The sequence below is a fragment of the Balaenoptera physalus genome (genome assembly GCF_965194825.1).
Source record: "Balaenoptera physalus genome assembly, chromosome: 8".
NCBI classification, from domain to species: domain Eukaryota; kingdom Metazoa; phylum Chordata; class Mammalia; order Artiodactyla; family Balaenopteridae; genus Balaenoptera; species Balaenoptera physalus.
The window spans coordinates 11,398,972-11,422,862 of NC_138887.1; the positions used below are offsets into that span (position 1 = coordinate 11,398,972).

The 23,891-nt window shown below is 43.5% G+C and overlaps 1 protein-coding gene across 6 annotated transcripts in view; it reads left to right on the plus strand.

The window, feature by feature from the left end:
• The window catches only part of GLI3 (GLI family zinc finger 3), a 282,524-nt gene that overhangs the window by 245,831 nt on the left and 12,802 nt on the right, over positions 1–23,891 (plus strand). For all 6 annotated transcript variants that reach the window (XM_082473399.1, XM_082473401.1, XM_082473400.1 and 3 more), the window contains 2 exons: positions 21,631–21,780; positions 23,280–23,444. In XM_082473399.1, the coding sequence (XP_082329525.1) occupies positions 21,631–21,780; positions 23,280–23,444 (315 nt within the window). The remainder of the gene's footprint in view (positions 1–21,630; positions 21,781–23,279; positions 23,445–23,891) is intronic.

Sequence of the window (23,891 nt, forward strand, 5' to 3'; positions counted from 1 at the left end):
ATTTGCAATGATTTGGTTTACCTCTACTTTCTTCTACTTTTGTCTTTGGGGATGTATATGTGTTCGTCCTCGACACCTTGATTTGATTTGATGTGGTTTCTCTGTTCCCCGTCCAGTTCCTTGCTGCCTCCATAGTGGATGCCAGAGGATGCTTAAACATCTTCCTTCCCGCCAGCTTCCCACCTATTTGTTTCTCCACTTGGGTGCTTCTTGTGTGCAGGCGTCCTGGCTTCTTTTATCCTATTTGGGAACAGCAAGCAGCTATTTCTAGTTTTCTTTCCTGATTGTTTTTCAATTCATTGTTTATAAACTCTGTTCTCACTCTAAGTCTTTCACAATCCTTCCCTTTTTGCTGGTAAGAGAAAAATGTTCATGGCCCTCCTGTGATGGTGGATGTTGTTGGCGTCTACCTGAATGTAAGGTGTGCTATTCGTCCCCTAGGGTGGTGGCAGATTTCCCATCTCCACCCACGCCTTTGTTTTAGGGTTTTTTTAAATTACTTTGTGTTTTCTGGGTTTTTTAAATATTATTTGTAGAGTTTCAAATTGAAATACATTCATGTAGTTAAAAAGCCACAAGTTGTAACAGGTATACATCAAAAAGTCTCCATCTTTTTTTTTAGCAATCGATATGATAATTACACATCATTTTTATTTATCCATTAAAACTGGGATCCCCTAAAGCGCCCTGGTAGGAAATAATGTGGTTAGCCTAGTATTTTGTTTGTTTGTTTGTTTGTTTGTTTTGGCTGAGCCCGGGGGCTTGCGGGATCTTAGTTCCTCGACCAAGGATGGAACTCAGTGCCCCCTGCAGTGGAAGCGTGGAGTCCTAACCACTGGACTGCCAGGGAAGTCCCAGTCTCCATCTTTTCTTGGTCTCCCAATTCTCAGCTCCCTCTACAAGTAATAACTGTTCTTAATTTTTGTATCTGTCCGGAATTTCTTTTTTTTTTTTTTGATTATTTATTTATTTATGGCTGTGTTGGGTCTTCGTTTCTGTGCGAGGGCTTTCTCTAGTTGTGGCAAGTGGGGGCCACTCTTCATCGCGGTGCGCGGGCCTCTCATTATCGCAGCCTCTCTTGTTGCGGAGCAGAGGCTTGTCCGGAATTTCTTTATGGGCACATTAGCAAACACACATATAAATTCTTACTCTTCCTCCATGCTGTCCGTCCCTCTCAACACTATAAACAGAGGGTGTGCTTGGATCAGGTGGTCCCCTCTGTGAACAGGTGGACTGTCCCTTCTGTCCGTCCAGGTGAGAGACCACTGTTGGGTCTTCTCTTGTGGGTACAACGTGTCAGTTGTGGACCCCCATGCATAGCCCTCGGGTCCACGGCAGCTCAGCAAGGAGGCATAGACCACGATGCTTTCAGCGTGTGGTTGATCCCCTCCTACTTCTGGTTCTGTAGAGCAACGTGACCCAGTGTATCCAGGGATGGCATAGACAGTCTGCATTCAGAGACTTTCGTGGCATTTTGTCACTGCCACCAGTTTGGCATCCGATAGTGTGATCAGTGGCTTCTCTCATTAAACAGGGTGTAGACCAGTTGGGTGTGGTCGAACTGGGAGGCGTGCACGCTAGCGTAGTCGAGCCTAGGACTGTCCATCCCTCCGCTACAGATGGGAGGGGGCGAGATGGTCCTTCACCCCAAGAGTTTGAGAACCGCTGATGTAGAGTTCTTGGAGATATAGCGTGTGAAGATTATAAAAGAGGGGAATTGATGAGAGAGCAAGAACCGCCCTGGATGGCTTGAAAGTTGCTGTGGTTTATGGGAGAGTGATGGGTAATTGCCTAATTCTGTGGTCCATACAGCCTCAGGAACCCAGGGCCAATGGAATGCAGTAAAATCAATGAAAACCTTTTTCTGCCTTTTTGGGTATTTGTGAGGTCTGGTTCAGAAGATGTATCCAAAGAACCACATTACTTAAGTCAAGACTCTGCTGCTTTAGTAACAGGTCTATGGCGTGAGTCTTCAGTGCTACTGTTGCTCTGTATACAGTGATGGAAGCAGGCATTCTCAGTCATTTTTGTGTGTCTCCCATGTTAATCCAGTTGGTTTCCTTTTTTCTTATGCCATCGGAAGTTAGACCTTTTTTTTAAATTTTTTGGCCATACCACACAGCATGTGGGATCTTAGTTCCCCAACCACGGATCAAACCCTCACCCCTGCATTGGAAGCGCGGAGTCTTAACCACTGGACTGCCAGGGAGGTCCCTGAAGTTAGACTTTTATTGATAGTAACTTCCTATCATGCAATTATGTCCAATGGAAAATGAAGAAAATGGTATGGTACCCTCTTTTCAACAAGAAACTCCACTCATCTGAATCATCTAATTTATAAACTAAATCAACTTGCAACTTTTTAGGTCACTTGACACTAAATATAGAAAACTGTGGATACACTTCAAGGAGAGTTAAATCATTGTGCCCATCATACTCGAGTATGAAGCTGAAAAGCCATGTGGGAGGAAATGCAGGAAAGGGAAGGGCCACTGAAGTAGATTTGGAGTGAAAAAGAATACTTTCAGGCAGAAGAGAAAGAAACAAAATAATTAAAGTTGTTAGTCCATATTCACCTCAAAGCTTTACTTAACAAAAAGGCGATTTGACTGTTGATGTCCGAAGTTGAAGGATAATTTGGTGAGTAATGTAGAAGGTGAGAATATCCATGGCCTGAGCATTAAGTCAGCTCTGTCAGTGTAATTTGTATGGAGCCAATATTATGTTAACACCATTTAGAACCTCTGCCAATAAAATTAAGTGCTCTATTGAAATGCTGTAATTCATTATTTTACTTCCTTGCTAAAAGTCATGCATTTTGTATTTCATAGTCTGGTGAGAGGTGTTAAAGGTGAGAAATGGAATTTATTTTTGAGGCACTAAAGAAGGGAAAAGTTATGTAACGGATGGTTGTGGAATAGGCCCATTCATGTTTCATTACCAATTTGTTTGACATAACCCACATCCTGCTGGGGTGAGAAGCAGTTGTTGCATCCAATCTTAGGAATCCTTTGAATGGTTTTTACAGGCTTTCTGGGCACTTCAGATAAGATGAAGTAAAGGAGCTGGTTTTTAAAATATGTATAAAGAAAATACAGTGTTCTCTGTCACATGCTTGGAATTTGAGCCCATGGTGAAACTCCCTTAGAAGAGGTGCCATATATTGATTACTTCTGCTGTCTCAGTTTACTTATAAAATAAGTGAAGTCAGCCCTTCTCCCAAGTCCCTAATGACCACTTCCATCATTTACCTCCTCTTTCCAAGCATTACCCTGAGATGACCTGGTGGAGCCAGCTTAATGACAACATCTGAACCAAAAAGAATGCCTGATCCTTGACTCTTGCCAAAAAAAGGAAAAAAAAGAAGAGTCTTTGGGCAGCAGGCACCTAGGAGCTGTCTTGTGCCCTAGAGCCTAAGTTTCCATCCAAAGCACAGCAAGAAAAACATGGATATGAGAGTTAGATTGAGAAAATCTTTTTAGTGCATTTGCCAACTCCAGCTACAATGAAATATGAGGAAACTGAGATTATGGGATCGTATCTTGGATTCATGTTGTTCAGCTGAGCACCGTTTCCTGAGCACCTGCCGTGCGGAAGTCACAGGAAAGGCCAGTGGGGCACCAAGATGAATGAGATCCAGTCCTTCGACTCAGGAAGCAGCCTGGAAGGGGGGAAAACCACGCTCGTGCAAAATAAACCCATCCCCAGTGTAAAGCAGAAGTTTCCATTAGAGAAATCTCAGAGTTAGGGCACACTTAACCCTAACGTCCAGCTGGGACACCAGCTCCTGCTTTTCCGCCTCTTTCTTTCTTGTTGAATTTCCATTGCGTTGTACGCTTTCTTCTCTTTTGCTCATCTAATCCTAGGACTGACGAGAGAGCAGCAGTGGCTCTGATACTCCGTGATCTAGAATGATCGTGGGCTCCGCCAGGGAACGTCAATAACATTCACTTTAATAAAATGTGAACATTGCCAAACCCTCGGTCACAGGCAAGCCTGGCGTAAAAAAGCTGACCTGCAAAGTTGGCAGTCCAGCCATCACATAGCCGCTTTTAAGGATGCTGTAAAATTCTTTCCATAAATAATGTTGAAGAGGCGGGGCGGGAGCTGAACTTCTCCAAATGTCCCCTTTCTTTATCAACTTCCCAACCAGTAAGGCCAGGATGCAGTTCTTTCCTGGGAGATGGCAATTGAGGTTTAGATTATGTCGTGTATGGAAACATCAGAGGGGGAAAAAACCTAAACCTAAACCCCCGTTTAAAAAAAAACGCAACTTTTTAGATAGCCATAAAAGGGAAATGGGAACCGCTCACATAACTCACACCTGAGATGCCGCGTCCCTCCCAGCAGCTTTGCGATATGAATAAAAATCCCAGTCTTCTGCCCATCATTTCATGGCCCGTGGACTTGCACAGGAAATCAGGGAAGACTTGTAAAACACTGCATTCACGGAGCTCAAAGTTTTGCTTGACCACACTTACCGCATACAGATGCATCGACTCAAATTGGAACAAGATGTGATCTTACTGAGAAAGAATCCTTATAATATCACGTTACCTCCCCCTGAAAATTCCCCTAAGCATGTACAAAATGCAGAAGACCTAAAGGAGGGTATCGAAGAAAACCTTTAAGGCTGAGAAGCAAACTGCATTTGCTTTCCTTGTATCATATTATATATACATATTACAATTATGTCAGCGATTAAAAGCATTGTCATGCCACATTATGAACTGTTTTTATGTTTAGGATTAAATAACTCTCCCCACACCCCTATGGATTCCTTTTATGTCCTCAGGGCAAATCCTTTCTCTCGGGTCAGGAATGTAATAAGGTAGGTTTTCCTCTCTCTGGGATATTGTGTCTGTCTCACTGTGTTTAAATTGATGCAGAAAGCTCTTCAGAGCAAAATACAGTATTTTCTTTGTATATGAGCCAGCAGTTGACTAACCCACGGGGAATTCTCTGTGTTGAGCATTTTAAAGGTACAGGTTGGGAATGTTTGAACTGCTGACGTTCAGTGAAAACCACTGGGGAAGTGTATTGGCCATGACTACGGGAAGAGATGCTTTCTCAGGCAGTCATGAGGGGAAAACCATCATTATTCTAAACCAATAATTTTTAAGTGATAAATTAACTTAGGAAAATTACCCAACTCATTTTAATAATAATGGTTCAAGACAGAAATAAAGAGGCATTGCAGTTTGTATAAATATGTATACATGTAATTTAAAGGCATTTAGCTTCTGAAAATGAATTTCCTAAAAATAGCCATCCTTCCTCCATCAGATGTATGAAGCGTTAACACATCCCTTCTGGGAGTTGAACCACAGACCCTGGGATCCAAAAACAGCAAGCTTAGCATTTGAAGTAAAGGGAAATTTCTTTTTGATTTGATAGCTCCTTCCAGACCACCAGTTGCTAGAGGTCAAGGCCATTTCCAACCAAAGATAACTTATTTAACCCTTGTAATGCTAGTTATTGGTTTTGATAGTACCCTGGGTTCTAGGATCTTGGAATACACACAAAGTGTAAGCAGGATACACTGTGTGTGTGTGTGTGTGTGTGTGTGTGTGTGTGTGTCTGTCTGTCTGTCTGTCTGCAGGAACGCATGTGTTTTCCTCTTTCCCTTCCTTCTTTAGGGATACAGGTCACTCTCTCTTGTCAGTGTACTTTCTGTAGCATTTCATTTAAAAAAAAAACTCTGGGAAATTCCCCCTCTGGTGAGCTTTTGGTCCTTTATTTCTGACACATGATCCAACTCTTTTTTGGCTGTGAATTCACCACTTTTTTTCTAAGTTCCGTCTATGTGTAGGTAGAAAGTTTAGCCTTGCATTCTGTTCTTACTACCTATGCCAGGAATTCATGGCACACTCTTTGGTAAGTTACTGAACCTCTCCCAGTGTCAAGAAAAGCCTCCTGAGGGAGATAAAGGATGGGGAAGAATGAGCCAAACAGAGAGACATTGGACAAGCAGGCCAGGCACGAGCGTTTGTGTGAACACGTGTACTGTGCATATAGCCTACAGGCCATGTGCCCAGAAACAGACAAGATGGAAGACAAAGGAAGAATGGCCATGATGCTTGTGCCACTTCCCATGGCCCTGTGCAATGGACTTGATGCCGAAAACTCGGCCCCTGTGCACCTGTGCCAAATCCAATCTTGGAGACAAAGTTTCGGGTGAGGTAGAAAAGAATAGCGTTATTGCTTTGCCAGGCAAAGGGGGACGCCATGGGCTCGTGCCCTCAAAAACTGTGTGTCCCCAACCTGAGGGGATTTGATGAGAAGTTTTATAGCAGTGGTTCGAGGGCGGGGTTGCTGATAAGGGTCAGGGTGTGTGCAGGGCCTGCATTCCTTCAACCTGGCCTCAGGTGGTCTCCTGATGAGCTTCTGTGGTTCTTGAGGTTATCAAACTGTGACCTTCTCTCTGGAATGAAGAAAGCTTCATCAAATAGTTAACATCTTCCATTTGTTGGGGGTTTTAGTTCTACAGAAGAGCTCAAAGATACTGTTATGGGTATCCCTTGAGTCGGAACCAGGATCCGGTCCCAAGGCTGCACTACTGTTTGTTGACTGCCTCTCCCTTGTCTCTGCATCCCCTCCCTTCCGTGATTAACAACTGTTTGAACCTGCTGTTTGGAATTCAGGGAGGGTCATGAAGGCTGAAGCCTATTCCCTGCAAACAAGAAATGGGGGGGGGGCACAGAAAGGTTTCTGTGCCCAGGAGCCCAACAGGGTCCTGCTCGGTTTCAGTACTTGTGGTTGAGTTACCTGAAAAGTGAAATGCATAGAAGTCATTCTGCAGACAATCTAGAAAAGATAACAAGCATATAGTCCACTGTTACTTTAAATAACCAGGTGACAAAATTCGGACCAAACATTGAGTTTCCATTAGCTTCAGTCTCTGGTTTTTGGGCAAGTGCATTCACTATTGTTCCCCTATAGAGTGTTAACATTCATAAACTTTTAACCAGTTTCTGTGCTGTTATAATCACACTGTATTAATATTCTGTTCAAATATGCAATGTGGAGACAATTAGGCTAGCCACCTATATGTCAGAGGCATGCATACGCTTGAAGGGTCAAATGAAACTTTTTAAAAGTTGCATGATTACTCAGTATACACTGGCCACATTTTCCTAGGAAAACGTGCTTATAAAAATATGCTTTATAGAATCAAGCCCCCAAATTAAAAACATATTTTTAGGAATAATTTAGCACTTCTTGAGAAATGAAATTCTTACTTTGGTGGGGAGGTGAAAGGCAAAGCAAAAAAAAAAAAAAAAAAAAGCAGAAATGGCTGAAATTCAAGAAAAATCATCCTCCCCCAGGAGTGATTTCACCATCTGAAAAATAGTGCGAGGAGGGCTGGCTTCCCAGTTCTCTTTTGGAGAGGCCACAAATCACTTCGCACACACACATACCCTTAATTTTTAAAATGTTTTTAAAAGTTGCCAGGTTGAAACCTGCATCTCAATGTAATGCCTTCCTCATTTATTTGTCCAACTGAAACTCTATAGGAGCAACCTTACTTCCTTGTTTCTGTCTCTTCAAGCACTTTAGTCATGGAAGGGGGCAAAATTTCCATTTCATTAATGAGATTTCCACAAGTAGATTAAAGAGGAAATATGCCCTTCAGTCTTCTGTTACTTAACAGCATTACATTAGGAAGAAATCTCAGTATAAACTATCCACAGAAACAATAACCAGGGGGCCAAATTCCAGTGAGACAGAGTGTAGCTTAATCACAAGGTAACTTGGCCTTTTTCTCTCTCCTTCCTGGGAAGCTTTATTGAATTATTTCAAGAGAAACCTATGGGAAAACATAAGATTATTTGCTTTCTATAAACAGTGGAACATAACATTGAAAGTTAGGATTACCACTTAAATGTTAGAGCCTTTACCCCAAAGTTACGTCAACATTGTCATGGTGGGCAAAAATAAAGCTTAGAATTCCTTTTCTTTAATAATGAACAGGAACCAACTAAGATAACTTTGAATTATGTCATTACTAGTTCAAAATCTCAATTTACAATTGAAATATAAAAGGCGGCTCTGCTTGGTGGACCCTAAAGGCATATGAGATGCTGAGATTTATCCGATTGTTGGGAGTAGAGGAATCACAGGAAATTGCTTCTGTTTCCTGTGGCTTCTGGTTCTTAAAGCACAAACCTAAGAGGGCAGGTTGGGAGGATATCGACGCCTGGGACCGCATCAGTTCTAAACGTGGTGTTTCCAATAATGCATTCCTCCAACAAATATTAATTGAGCATTTACTATATGCTGGGCACGGTTCCAGGCACTTGGGAAACATCGCTGAACAAAATCAATAAAAATCTCTGCCTGTGTGGAATTGACATTCTTGTGGGAAGGCAGACACTAAATCATACACAATCTCTGTATGTAAATTATAGTATGTTGGGGGTGATAAGGGAGGGGGAGATACAGCCGCAGGGAAAGGGGGGTGGACAGTTCAGCGGGGAGGAGGTTGTGTTATAAACGGGGTGGTCAGTCTCATGAGGGAAGCAGCATTCCAAGCAGGACCTGAAGGAGCTAAAATAATCTTGAATTAGTGGCCCCATCCTAGATGTAACCCAGGTGTCTCCAAGCTGCCGGTCCAGCCAGGTTGTCTAGCCTCTGAAGTGGCATTTTCCTTTAAGGCGTTGGCTCTGCACTTCCGTCCACGTTCTGTCCGGTCCCCCCCCGCCCTGCATGGTCTAGGTGGTCTTGGATTCCCTCTCATTCCATCTCCTGTCTCGCTGGGCACTCGGTCCCCACTGATGCTCTATTTCCTGCAGTCTGTGCACGGGACTGCAAGATGCAGGTGGTCTTTACTTCTTCAGCTCTGCGTATCTCCTTGATGAATGCTGTTACACAGAACTGAATTTTATAGACAGCCTTGGGGAAAACAAAAAGGGTTCCAAACAGCAAATGGCTTAAAAAAGGAGGACTGCCGACTTCTATCAACCATTCTTTAGCCCCTTCCAGCCTGGGAATGACAAATGAGCAAGTGGTTCCCCTTCTTAAGTTCACGCTCTCCACGTGTTCCTAGACATTTTCTCTCTTTCCTATCTGATCCGTCCAGACTTACTGGAACTGAGAAGCTGTATCTGGAAGAAAACTTACCTTTTACTGCTTTAACCTCGTCTGTCAACATCTGCCCAGGAGTCTTCCAAATCCACCCAACACTGTTGATGTGCCCCAGTCCCCGCCATTTTGTTCTGTCTCCTTTGTTTTCTCCTTTATTTCCTTTTTTGTTTCCCTATCTCTTAAACACCGGTCTCCCATCTTTTCTAATTGCTGTCCTTCTTCATCCTCTGTACAGTCTCCGTAGGTCAGGGATTTTCAAACTGGGCTTTGTGAAATCCTTAAAATTCTGTGTATTGGGGTCACCAAAGACAATATGGGGTAGGGAAGGGAGCTGCCCTCGTTCTTCAGCTACAACCTTTCTTTGTTTCTTAAATCTTTATGTTTAGACTTGTCTTCTCTATTGGAGATGTCCTGGAGGCACTTCCAATATGTCATGTCTCAAACAGGAACAGAATCTCTCTCAAATCTGTTTGACCTCCCATGCCAGCTATTGTCTCAGAATCTTTCAAGCTAGAAACTTTGGTACCACCTGTTATACCTCTGTCTAATTCACCCTGCACACATTATTCCAAGGGTCTCTCAAATGGAACCCCTTCCCGCCATCCTCATGGCCTCTGACCTTAGTTCAAGGCCACAGATCTCTCTTGGATAATTATAGCACCTCCCTAAATGGGTTTGCCATCCAGGTCCTCTGTGACACCTACTAGAGTTACCTTTTCTAAACACAAATCTGATCACTGCCCTGCTTAAACCTTCTTTTTGTTGCCTGGGGTCTGGAGCTTTAAGCCATTCACCCCCCCTCATGGAGGGTAGCATGTGAGTAAGTTAAGAGTTGATTGAAAAACAGTAAATTGCTCTACATGTTGAAAGCTTGCTAAAGCTGAGAGGTCTAGGGGTTTCCTTTCTATTTTGTTTTGGTAAGACAGGCCTGGAAAAGCTCTGGGCAACGGGCCTGCTAGTTTTCTATGATGTGGGGACTCGTGCATTCTTCTGGGTGGCTTACTTAATTGCAAAGGTGTCCATGATGTGAAAGCTAATTTTGAAGCAGTATTCCTTTCTGCGTTCTGACAGCCAGTCTTGGACAAGATCCAGTGGACGTGTCTTATTCAGTCTTGGCTCTTCAGCGTCTAGCGCGGTAACTGTCATATCATAAATAAGCATTGAGTTAATAGTGAATGAATGAGTCAGCCCAGCAGGACTGTGGGCAGATTTCCAAATGGATAATTTTGCCTGGTTGCCTGCCTCCTTCGTTTCTTCCAATAGTTCTTGAGATTTGCCTGTGTTTGTGCCATCAACAGTCACCCCTGCCTTCTTTGCACACACACGCACACCGAATCTTTTTCTGATTTCTGAGGAACTCTCCTGCCACCTTTCACGCAGGAGGATGGGCAGAAGACCTTCAGGTAGGGTCATGGCCAGGGACGTGGTTTGGACTGGGCTGGACCCAGAATAACTTTTCTATCCCATATCTTCAAAGGATTTCATTAAAACAAAAGATACTTGACTCTTCTCCAGATACTAAAAATAGATTTGAAATCCAAATACGTTTTATTGCATTTGTTATTACTTTCACAAAGATTCTAGCCATTAAAATTATGACATCGAAATGAACAAAACAGGATGCTGGTTCAGGGGCTGATTGCTGGAATGTTCAGAATCAGACTTGAGTGGAGGGAACACGGTTGCTTTTATAAGGGTAGTGAAGAGTCAAAGTCAAATCGCATCTTTAATTCACCTTTATTTTTTCTGGAGTTTTGAATTTTCTCATAATCGTACTGTATGTTTAGGCTCTTTCCAAACAGCAGTTCCTGGTGGTTGCTGCGATCATAAAAATTAAAAAGTTGGCAACTGTACTCAATATTTTGTTATAACCTATACGCGAAAAGAATCTGAGAAATAATAGATATATACATGTGTAACTGAATCACTTTGCTGAACACCTGAAACCGACACAACATTGTAAATCAACTATACTTCAATAAAAAAATTTTTAAAAAGAGATTTGATCAGAAAATACATACATACATACATAAATACATAAATAAATAAAAATTAAGAAGTAATTAAAGGCTAATACTTTGTATGCCTCTAGATAATGGTACTCTTAATATTTTATATCACAAACAGGAAGAGTTTGTATCTACCTTTGCATTCAGGGAGACTTTTAAAAAAATGAGTCTAGTTGTGGGGGGGGTGTGGTGTGTGTGTGTGTGTGTGTGTGTGTGTGTGTGAAAACATTAAGCTCCTCACATTAAAAGTGCAAGGTGTGCTGTTGTAATTATATGATTGCACCTATCTAACCTACCTTTCAGAGTTTTATAACAGAAGAATTATTGTGATAATAAGTTGCAGGGTGTAACTACTATGTAGATACTAGTTGGAATTCTTAGTACACGGAGAAACCACCCATTAACCCTCCTTTCTGTCTGTGGCAGAAATCCAAGCCCACAAGGTGGAAGGATTTTAATGCTCTAGGACACAATTCGGCTTCTGAAATCTTTTGTTTGGCAATAAATGCCATTGCCATGGATGGTAATGCTTTCCAGATACAGTGACTCTTAGAAATGACTCCTACATGTGAGTGACTGATTTCATTTGGTCCTTGGGAGAGGTTGCATTTTACGACCACCTTCCCTGGATCCCCTGTCCTTGCCATTCTTCTCAGCCTAGGAGATGGTTGAGGAACAGAAGGTGGGGCCTTTGCCAGAGATTCTGGCCTTTTCTGTTTTGGAGCTACACCTTTGGTCAGAAAGCTTGGCACTTACTGTTTGGTGGATTTGTTCATCGCAAAGAGATGAAATAGAAGATGCTTTTGGAGAGACCGGTTTTCCAAATTATTTCATTCCATGATTACACAGTTGAAATTGTCTTGCCTGTCTGGAATGAGTAGTATTCTTATTATTTCTAGAACAGGTACTACTCAATCCTTACCTGCTTCACTCTTCGGATTCTTTTTTTTTTTTCTTTAACCAGGCCCCCAATCAATTTGCTTAGGGAGAGATTGTGTTTTTATTGTCTTTTGGGGCAAAACAAAAGTTGGTACTTAGAAGAATAAGATAAATAATTAAATGTGCCCAGTAACTTGAGAAGTGATGTAAACAGAGTCTTAGAAGCTTGGAGGGTGTGACGAAACCACATTACATCTCTATTTAAAATCTCAGTGGGATTCTCAGCTCTTCCAAGAAAAGAAATTCTGAGTCCTTCTTCAACAAAAGCCACCTTATTAAACTGTAAGAGAACCCTCTCAAAAGAGAATTACATTCATGTTTTAGGAAAATAACTCAGAATTCAGAGAGCAAAATTGTAAGAGAAAGAGCGCTTTAGTTCTCACAAGGAATTGAAGACCCTTAATCCATTTTCAAGAATGAGAACGTTTTCTTTTTACCTAAGTGAAATCAGTAACATTAATCAATAATATATACATTTTTCTTTTTAAACATTCTTCTCAAAAACTGAAATCTCCTTAATATTAGATCATCTTAATCATTAATTAATATACTGGCTTAATATTAAGCCAGTATATTATTCTGTGTACTTGAGTTTGAACCAGTAACACATGCACTTCTTATGGGGGAGGGGGTATCAGCTTAGATAAATTATATCACAGATTATCCATTTATACCTAGTGATTTTCTAATTCAGTGTAACAACAAAAATAAAAATGTAGAGGTTCTGAATTACCCGTGCTTGAATTTTCCACGAGCATTTAGTGAATCTTAGCATATAGCATGCGTTAGAAAAATAAGTTTTTCCATCATGTGCTCTTTTGCATTAAATTCCTTGAACATACATATGAATTTACCTATTAGCGTACGATGTTTTCATTTTGTTTTGTTTACAACTCTGCACAAAGTTTAATTTTCTCCTTCTTTCTACTCATTTTTACAACTTGAAAGATGAGGAAGGGCTACTCAGAGAAACTTGTCATGTAAGTGAAGTTCTCAGGTTGTTAGCTCTGGGGCTAGTATAAAATCCACCAGGAAGTATTGTGTCGTAAAAATATGTTCTACTCTCACTCAATCTGTCTGTGGATTGTGTGTGTATGTGAATATAACTTCTGATTAAGATGCACCCTTTGCTTCCATGGGAAATCATTTACCAGCCCCAAACCCTAGATACAGCCCTGGGGGGAGCAGATCCAACCTGGCTTTTCCTCGACCACTTTTCCTATTTTCCCCAACAATTTCCTCTGTTACCAGAGTAGTCCATCACCAAGCTTACTTCTGTGGTTTTCCTTTTTTTTTTTTGGAGGGGATGGTAACATCTTTATTGGGTTATAATTCATACAGCATGCTATTCACCCGTTTCAGGAATACAACAACTCAGCATGTTTGGATATATTCACAGAGTTGTGTAACCATCACTACAATCAATTTTGCAACGTTTTTGTTATCCCAGAAAGAAACCCCATCTTCCAATCTCTCCTCAGCCATAGCCAAGCACTAACTTACTTTCTCTATGGTTTTTGCTATTCTGGGCATTTCATATAAATGGAATCATACAATATTTGTCCTTTTGTGACTGACTTCATTCCTTAGCATAATGTTGCCAAGGTTCATGCTTACTTCTAAATGTGAACAATGGATGGAATTCCACTGTCTAGCTTACCTTAGTGGGGATGGGAGTGAGGGCAGTATTTTAAGTTGGTTTCCATTCTCTAAATTCAACACTGTGAAGCCCTTCGTCCAGACATTAACTTTTTTAAAGAACATTGCCTTTCTTACCCATAAAATAAAATAATTTCATTACAAATTCATAGATAGAAACAAGATTTTAATAACTGTCAGAGGGACTCCTTGTTAACGAAGAAGCACATATATTTATTTATTCTCAACCAAGAAACACATTTTAATTTTTATATCACCCTAATTTCTAATATTCACAGATCAGAAATAGGAAAAAATTCTACTTTTAGGAAGAGAGTGCAGTTCTGTACCCAAACTCTTGAGTCCTTTTGATGTTTTTCTGTATAATTTTATACTTAGATCAAAAACTGAAAGATACTTGGATATTTTTATTAGCCAGTGTGAATTGAAACAGTCATTTTGTGAGGTCTTCATGAAGATCTCTCCCACAGCAAGCGATTATAGCTTTTTAAATATTCTGTCAGGAAGAATGCTGCGTGCCACTGAAACCACTTAAATTATTTTATTTATCTAAAATTAAAGTGCATATTGAGATAAAAGGCCTGTTTCAGCCCTGATAGTCTCTGATTCCTGCTTTTTTCACTTCTGCCTAGTAAAGCCTTAAGGAATCCTATCACAGATTCTCCCTAATAAAATCCATGTCATGACAGTTGTAAAACTTCTGCAAATGTTACGTGTGTCAAAGAATACACAAAACAGGAAGGTGTGTGCCACCTTTCAGATAGAAAGTTTTGAGGGATTCTTGTAGAGAGTTTTCTTTTAGGCAAAGCATTTCAGCCTCTCCCTTGAATCAGTTTGAATGTACTTGATTCTAAATTGTTTTTCCTTCTTTCTCCTTTTCAGAAAAATCTCTGGGCTACTAAGTCAAGAGCTAGTCATAGATTTATATTATAAAGTCAGGAAACCAGTTGAAAACTGAGCTTTCTTAAAATTGTTTACTTGTTGATACCCCATCCCATGCCAAAATAGAAGCCTTTCTTAACATACTTCCTGAGCCAATCCTGAGAAGTTTCAAACGATCAAGTTCTGTTAAACGACATTGGTGTGCGGAGAGAGATCATATTTACCTGAACATTATTTTTCTAAAGACCGTAACTCTTTGCTTTTACATGTACCTTGTGCTGTGAAAATCTTGGCAACTTAACCTTGTAGCAACTCTTTTAAGTTGGTGAAAAAGTTCCGTGTTATTTGAGAAACAGTAGATACTGACAGAAAGACTGGTGTGTAATGTATATGCCCAGGGGGGCCGTATGGAAATGGTGGTGAAGGTTGAGTCTAAAGCTTTACATTTCCTGCCTTCACTGTGTTTAGGTGTGTTTAACTGTAATATTTTCATTACAACAGTGGAAGGAATTTACCTTCTTGACGTTAAGGAGCCTGGCTTATTTAGAGAATGAATCGCAAGCAACAGCAAGGTGTTTGCTGATTAACCTTAGCCCAGCAGAGTGTGAACGGGGCTGTGCAAACCTTCCACACACACCTCTGAGCCATGCTGTAGCCTCTCCTCCGAGGAAGTCGCTTAGAATGGAGAATGCTCGCCCATCCACGGGACAATGCTTTCTGGGTGGGAGTCGGTGGGGAATCAGGCCAAAGGAGAGGGAGCTAGAAAGGAAGCAGAAGTGTGCTTCCAAGGTTCACAAACTGCTTGAATAGCAGCTTTCTTTGGGGAGCAGTGAACATTCGGGGATAGATGAACAGCATGTGTGTGTTTCATCTGAAGGATTAGGAATAGACTGAGGACGAACCGTCAGCTCTGAACTCAGAGTGCAAAAAGAAGCAAGAAGAAAGGACCCTGATTAGCCCAGTGAAGTCCACTGTGGGCTTCCATTTTGCTGCTAGTAAAAGAAAAGCTTCAGTTTCCCTCCTGCACCACTGCAGCCTCCGAGGTTGATGCCAAGGGCTGGGCTTCCCAGAGAGAAGTCCTGAAAACAAAGATGTACTTTCCACTTCCCCGATGGCCAGGCCAACTGGAGTGATTCCCCCCACCTTTCTCCCTGCCCCCAAAGCTCCATGGAGAGTGCAAGAGACAGGAATCCTGGGTCTTAGCTCATCTTGCTACAAACATGGTCACGATGGCCAAATACCAGCTTGGTTGGTTGGCTGTGGGCTCCTGAGATGTTTTATTTGTTCCATCAGCCATCAGTTTCCTGGGGCAAATGCTTACAATCAATCCCATTTCATCGGGAAGCTCAGAGTCTGGATTCAGCCTTTCTGGGGTTGCCTGGTCCTGGCATCTTCGCCCTTTTTATTCAGACAGGGAGCGTCCGGACTGGCCCCGTGGAGAGGGTTGGCGTCCCCCGCCGTAATTTACACCATCTATCTCTTTCTGGCGCTCAGGCCTCTGGCAAATTGCATGTCTTTGTGTTGGATTAGTTTGGAATTTAATCATGCATTATTTTCCCTCCAATTAAATTATTTATATATTTGATTAACGTTTTCACTGCCAGGAAGGCAAATTTTCAGTGAAACCACAAATAAACACAGGCCCATCGAATTTCAGGCCAGTGTCCCAGGGCACCGACCTGTTTGTTGAGTGTTAAGAATTCGCTGTGTACGACTCTTCTTAACTACCTAGGGTTTTGGTGAGACAAGAAGGGGTGCTTTTTCCATCCAGTCCCAGGACCATGATGTAGAGGGGGACGTCTGTCTGTCTCCCTCCCCTCGTGTTATCCCAGGACCCTGACTTTTATTCCTTTTTACTGCCTTCTCTTTGCTCTGGCGCCGAAACATACCTCCTTCTAACTTTACCTCCTCAGGCTTGAGAGCCAGCCTGCCCGAGAACGTCAAGGGCTCTGTTAGCCCAGAAAGGAAACTTTGAAGTCATCTAGTTCAGGGAGAGCAAATGAATGGCCCACAGGCCAAATCTGGCTACTGCTTGTGTTTGTACAGCCCATGAGCTAAGAATGATTTTTACAGTTCTAAGTAATTAGCAAAAAATGTAACGGATACCCCAGGATACGTGAGATTTTCAGCATCCATAAACAAACAGCTGCACCGTGTGCTGTCTGTGCTGCTCTCCTGATACGGCAGCAGATGAGAGCCGCCCCAGCAGAAACCTTCCGGCCTGCAAAGGCCTAAAATATTTACTCTCTGGCTTTTTACAGAAAAAGTTTGTGGACATCTGATGGAGTTCATCACGCTCATTTTACAGACGAGAAAAATTAAGGCCCGAATAGGTGAATTGTCCAAAGGTACACAGCTTATCACAACTTGGTCTGGGGGGCATCTTCCAATGCACCCACCCCCCCACCTCCAAGCTCATGTTTTATAAGATCTGCCCTAAGATGAGCCCTCCATGAGCATCCCCACTGCAGAGACCAAAGCAGCTTTTTTAGCAGAGTAAATATTTAGGACATCTGGACGTGCAAAATCTATGATTTCTTAGAATTGTAAATTTCACCTGAAATCTAGCTTCGGGAAATGTTTTAAGCTCAAAGATGCAAGATGACATATACACATATTTAAATATACTATATTTAAAATAGATAACCAACAAGGCCCTACTGTATAGCACAGGGAACTCTGCTCAATATTCTGTAATAACCTAAATGGGAAAAGAGTTTGAAAAAGAATAGATACATGTATGTGTATAACTGAATCGCTTTGCTGTACACCTGAAACTCACACAGCATTGTCAATCAGCTATACCCCAATATAAAGTAAATATTTTAATGAATAAATAAATAACCTAAATAAGCAGAAAGATTTCTGTGTTTCTTTGAAGTAATCGATTATGTCTGTGCTCAGTATTTGGACCCTAAAGACAAGGAAGGTAGACCTGTTCCCTGCTGGCTGAGGTCATAGAATCTCATTTAAAGTAAAATAACTCGTAATCTCAATCCAAGTTGGTCAAGAGCGGTTTCAGAAAATTACAAAAGCATATTAGACAGGCCTTAGGTCTACTCTACGGAGCAGAAAGGGAAAATTCCCAAGGTGCTAACCTTTCTGAAAGTGAGGTTGCCTCCACGGTCCCGAGAAGCTCCTTGCCTGTCCCTCCCCACATGGAGACAAGGCGGGGTGCTGTGTTTACTGATGGGCACTGGATTCCTGCCACTGGGGTTTTCACATACCATCCCAGAGGCCAAGGCCGATGCAGCTTGGCCAGGTATTAATCTGAAATGGTTCGCACTTTCCAGTCACTGGCCTCATCAGCCTGTTGTCAGCTCTCCCCTCCCAGCTCAGTGGCAGATCCTTCAACACCCCGGTCGGCAGCTTCTACAGCGTCTCAGCCACTTTTGATTACTAAAGTCCTGTCCGATTTAAACCTCCAACCTGCTATCCACTCAGAGCCTCCCCTCCCTATACCAGCCGGGCTCACAGCTCCAGGGGGCTGGCAGGCTGTTTGTTCTTCCCCTACCACGCCACCCATCCAGGAGGGGACCTCTCCCCTCTCCTCCTAGAGCCTGGCTCCCTCCAGCATGATGGGGAGGGCAAGAGACAGGGTCCGTTGCTTCACTAGCTGCTGGTGGTGCTTCCCTGTTGGTCATCCCCGTTCCCCTGAGTGACTCCAGGTCGCTTGGGGCAGGCGTCCAAGTGCTGGCTTTCTGGTGGCCGGTGCACTTGAGTTCTATGCAGGGGTCTATCCTATAGTCTCCCTGCTGGACACCTGACCCAGCACTCTGCATTTTAGGTGGGCCCAAGCTTGGCTACCTCACTGGTATCCACTGGACCCCTGGAAACTCGTGCCTTCTTACTACAGCAAGCAGTGGCAGTGCTGGAAGCCTCCTGCGTCAGCCTGGCCCATCCTCTCCTGCCCTGCGTGTTCCTCACCCTGTTCCTCAAAGGCACCAAATTCTGTCCTTCTCCAGGGGCTTCCGTCCATCTTTCTCCCCACCCACACCCTTACCTGCACACCTGCCAAGTCTCCACTCATCCTTCAGGTCCTACTTTAAATGCCACTTCATTGGAGAAGCCAACCCTGGTCTCTGGTGCTCCCCGCGGATTTGGGACCTCCTGTTAATTGTTTTTCTAAAACTCTCTTATTTCCCTTCAAAACGCTGATCACAACTGTAATTGTACTATAGTCCTTTAAGCCATTATCCGTGTCCCTCCAGTAATTCCATGTCCCTGCCCTGTAATTTCCTCAGGGCAAGACTCAGGTCTGTCTGATTCCCCAGTACAGGGCCTGGTGTGGAGTGGTACCCAGTACATACGTGTCAATATGTGGGCGATGAATGAAATGTTGGCAGTCGCTGAGTATTTGTTTTATTCTCCCCGGCAAGACGGGGTTCTCACTGGGCTATCATTCAAATCATCCAAGTCCTTTTGAATTCTTGATGGTATATTATTTTAAAGTAATATAACACCTACATTAATATCTTACCGTACGGATTCTGGATGAAATGCATTTGAAGTAAGCTAGGCAAAAGCATCAAGTGTAATTTCTCTGGTCCAGGGAAAGTTCAGTTTCTCACATGAGCCAATCAGTCCAACAAATATTTACGGAGGACCCACCGAGTACCGGTGCCACCTGTCAGTTGCCGAGAATATGAAACTGAAAGGTGTGGGTCGTGACTCAAGCAGCAGGTTCAGCCCAAATTCTCAGACCGTTTTCCAGTTTTAACTTTGCCTGCCTCCTTCTTTCCGTCCTCCTTCCCTCCCTCCCTTCCTTCCTTCATTTTCTTTCATGCCTATTCATCCAGGAAGCTCGATGCCTAATAACTTAGAAAAAAACTGAACCAAGAGCAATTTGTATGGAGTGGACTTGTGTGATCATTCATTGCTTTGCCTGGAAAGGAGAATTCATAGAACCTCTCTGTATCATGTGGGCTTAAAGATTGGGCTCCAGCACCCATCTGGGACAATCCTGGGTGATGTGAACAGGTGCAGACATGTTCTCGAAGCATAAATTTAAAGATGGCATGTTACCCCCTGGCCGGCACATCTGTTCTCTTCATCCACGTATGTGCCCCTGCACCACGTTTTTAAAAAATTTTTATTGGAGTATAGTTGATTTACAATGTTGTGTTAGTTTCTGCTTTACAGCAAAGTGAATCAGATATACGTATACATACATCCCCTCTTTTTTGGATTTCCTTCCCATTTAGGTCACCACAGAGCACTGAGTAGAGTTCCCTGTGCTACAGAGTCGGTTCTCAGTAGTTATCTATGTTATATACAGTAGTGTATGTATGTCAGTCCCAATCTCCCAATTCATCCCACTCCTCCTTCCCCCCTTGGTATCCATGTTTGTTTTCTATGTCTGTGTCTCTAGGCTTGTCGGACAGAGTGAAGTAAGTCAGAAAGAGAAAAACAAATATTGTATAATATCACTTATATGTGGAATCTAGAAAAATGATACAGATGAACTTATTCCCAGCATCACTTTTAAGAAACACTCATACTGAGGACAGTTGGCTTTTTATAAGAAACACACGTCTGTCTGCCGGGGGTTGGGGTGCTGTCGTGAACCTGAGTGATTCTGTGTGGTTTCCTCGTTGTGTTCAGAGCGCCTAAAAGGATCCTAGTTGTCTGCCTGCGCCCTGGGCTGTGTCACCCGCTCTCCCCTGTTTCTCGGGCTTTCTGAGAGCTGTTCTAGGAGAGGAGAGTACACAGCAATTGCTTTTCTCTGCCCGCATCCAGTTTTATAAACTCCCCAAACAGCACAACAGACTGCTTTATTTTTTTATTTTTTTTGTCCTGCGGCAGCCAGCTGCCTCGTGGAATAGCTGAGAAAGGTCGAGTGATGGTGGAATTTTACCACCAGGTCCCCAGAGACCACTCAGTTAGGAACCAGAGCCTACGCAGGAAAGTAATTAAACGTCATGTCACTGTTACGGGGCTCAGGGAACCCAGAGGAGGTTTCTCTCATTGCACACATTTTTTAGTGATATGTTTCCACGTTATGTGGGAGAAAGGACTCACAAAGGCCTTGAATTAAGGCAAATAAAGTATGGAGTGGCCAGAGAATAAAAACAACAGGATCAACCTAGAGCACAAGCTTCCTCCGTCATCCGTGACTGGACGTTAAAATCACAGACTCATCTTACTGGAGTAGACTTGAATTTGGTCCAGATTAAGAGCCATCTCTTCCTCTGGCGCTGCTGTAGATTTCATGTGTCTCCTAGTTGTAGGACATTTGACATATGAATCCAAGGAACTCTATTAAAAAATTGATCCTAAAACTTTGAATTGGAATTCAGGGAAGTTCATCTTCATTTTAAAAACCGAACTAACAGAATCCTAGAGCTGGGAAGAACCTTAGAAACTAGGGAATCCATTCCTTTAATTTGTGTATGAGAACAGCAAAGGCCCTCAGACACTAAGAGTTTTGTTGACGATCGCCTGGCCTTCACCTTCAATATCAAGGGCATTTCTCTGTGATTCTTATCAAAGGGGTGAGCCCACTAATTGGAACTAAAGTGTCGTTTGAAAAAGTGCTTTGGATTTTCTTGGTCCTTGTTACAGACGTGTGTGTGTGTGTGTGTGTGTGTGTGTGTGTGTGTATGCCCTTTCTGCAGTCTTGAGCCACAGCACTAACCCAAGGTGCTACCCAAGGCCTGGAGGGAGTGAGAGCTGGAGGTCACCTCTGTGGTCAGTTCACCTTGACCCCGACTTGGCCGATGATAGATAACGGAGGCCCAGAGCGGACGTGGGTGTCTCACCCCGTTTCTGCTCTTCTGATGCCCTTGCAGGACTTTTTCTGGGACACCAGGCTTCTTTCAATCCGGGTCACTCCTACAAGTTAGGAAGTATCCCTCCACAGTCAGTAAGAGCAAATTTACTTAGGAAACATCCTAAATATAGTAAAGGTATAGTAAAGGTTTGCAATATAGTAAAGGTACCGTGGAGTCTTTAGGACTTAAGGTTGGGGGATTTGGGACACTCCATTCTGTTGCCTTCAGAAAAGAGTAGTACATTTCCATTTTATTTCTCTCTTTCTTTTTCCAAACTCCAGCATATAAATAACGACCATATCCATGGAGAAAAGAAGGAGTTCGTGTGCCGGTGGCTAGATTGCTCGAGAGAACAGAAACCCTTCAAAGCCCAGTACATGTTGGTAGTGCACATGCGCAGGCACACGGGGGAGAAGCCTCACAAATGCACTGTGAGTACCGAAGGGGCGGGGGCCAGCTGTCCACTTAGGGGAGTCTTGCACCTGTGGGTCCTTCCTTGTACTCCAAGGGCCGTGCGAGCTGATGAGTGGTCGGAGAAGAGGGTTGGAGTGCTGTTTGTGATAAACTCCCGGGGTTTTGAGAGGGGTTTCCAAAACGGAGGGGAGGTGAGAAATGGAGAAAGGATGCTGACAGCTTTGGGGGATGCTGGAAGGAATTGATCTAGACCCGCCCCGTCCAACATGGTGGCCATGAGACACACGGGCATTTGAGATGTGACTGGAGCAACCACAGAACTGATTTTTAAATTTTAACTTAACTTAAAATTTTAAATTTAAATAGCCCCACATGGCTAACAGCAACTGAGTCAGACAGCCCAGCTCTGCAGAGTGGCCGGCGGGCAGGTGGCAGTGGGGACGTGCCATCCGGCACTGGGAGTGAGCACCGGGCCACTGGGCCTGCCCCAGCACCAGTGCCTGTCACACCAGAGCCTTGGGGAGCACAGGGAGGGGCCAGTTTCGACTTGAAAAACTTAGGCTGACTTTTTACAACTATAACCCTTACGGCTTTAGAGTTTTTCCTCGCCCTCCCAGTCTGTCCCCATGGCCCAGTACAGACCTGGAAGAGCGGGTTGGGATTCCTGCGAGGCTAAGGCTTCTTTCACTAAGGTGCCTGCCAGGCAAGGCTCAGCCCTGGTACTTTACATCTTAAAGGCCCTTTACAAACAGGATCAAATTCCGTGCCTTTGTAGGCACACAAAGCCATATTAATGAACTTTGTGCTGAATCTGAAATCAGTGGGAATTCAAGGAGATCCCTGAGCAGATAATGAAACCCATTGTCCACATTGAGTGGCCTATTAAAAAAAAAAAAAAAAAAAAAAGTCCAGGATTTTTACTTAGCCCTGAAAACGCTTTCTCTTAGCCCTGAAAACGCTTTCTCTCGAACGGCCCTGAGCCCCATCTGAATCCCAATAAAGGCAGAGTTTAGTGGACTTTTGTTCATTGGTTTTGAAAACCTGCCAACCCTCCAAATGTCCCCGTCTTTTTTTTTTTTTAATTAATTAATTTATTTATTTTTGGCTGCATTGGGTCTTCGTTGCTGCGCATGGGCTTTCTCTAGTTGCGGCGAGCGGGGGCTACTCTTCTTTGCAGTGCGTGGGCTTCTCATTGCGGTGGCTTCTTGTTGCGGAGCACGGGCTCTAGGCGCACGGGCTTCAGTAGTTGTGGCTCGAGGCCTCAGTAGTTGTGGCTCGAGGGCTCTAGAGCGCAGGCTCAGTAGTTGTGGCGCATGGGCTTAGTTGCTCCGCAGCATGTGGGATCTTCCCGGACCAGGGCTTGAACCCGTGTCCCCTGCATTGGCAAGCGGACTCTTAACCACTGTGCCACCAGGGAAGTCCCCCAAACGTCCCCGTCTTTCATCCACGCGGAGCGAGTGGGATACATCAGCCGTCATCGTGTGGGATCATCCAGATTTACCTGTTTTCTCCTCAGTTTGAAGGTTGCACAAAGGCCTACTCGAGACTCGAAAACTTGAAAACACACTTGAGATCTCACACTGGAGAGAAACCGTACGTCTGTGAGCACGAAGGTTGCAACAAGGCTTTCTCGAATGCCTCTGATCGCGCCAAGCACCAGAACAGGACACATTCCAACGAGGTAAGGCCCCTCCAGGAGACACGTGTTGGGTCCAGAGCTTGTGGTGGAAATAAAAAATCCTCTGGGGAATGTATTTGGAAACGCAAACCTGTTCCGTTGTATTTGCCTCTGGCCACTCCCAGCACGAGTGGGTCCTAATGCTGCAGGTGAAGGCTCGGGGCCCCAAAGGTAGGGCTGAAACCTGGGCTCGGATGGGAGAGACGTGCAGGGTGAAGGGGGAACGAGTTTCACGTTGTTCAGTACTGCCACCTACTGGTCAGACAGCAGGAGCATTTAACTTGGAATTCCATCCGCTCGCTCTGCCTGGAAGAGCAAGAGTGCATTCAAAGGACGACCCTGTAAGCACCAAGGAGAGATTCAGAAGCGAGGTGTTGACAGCCGACAGCTTACTGCTAAGACAGCCACTTTTATTTGCTTTCTCTAGGTGGTATCTTCAAAGGCGCTTAT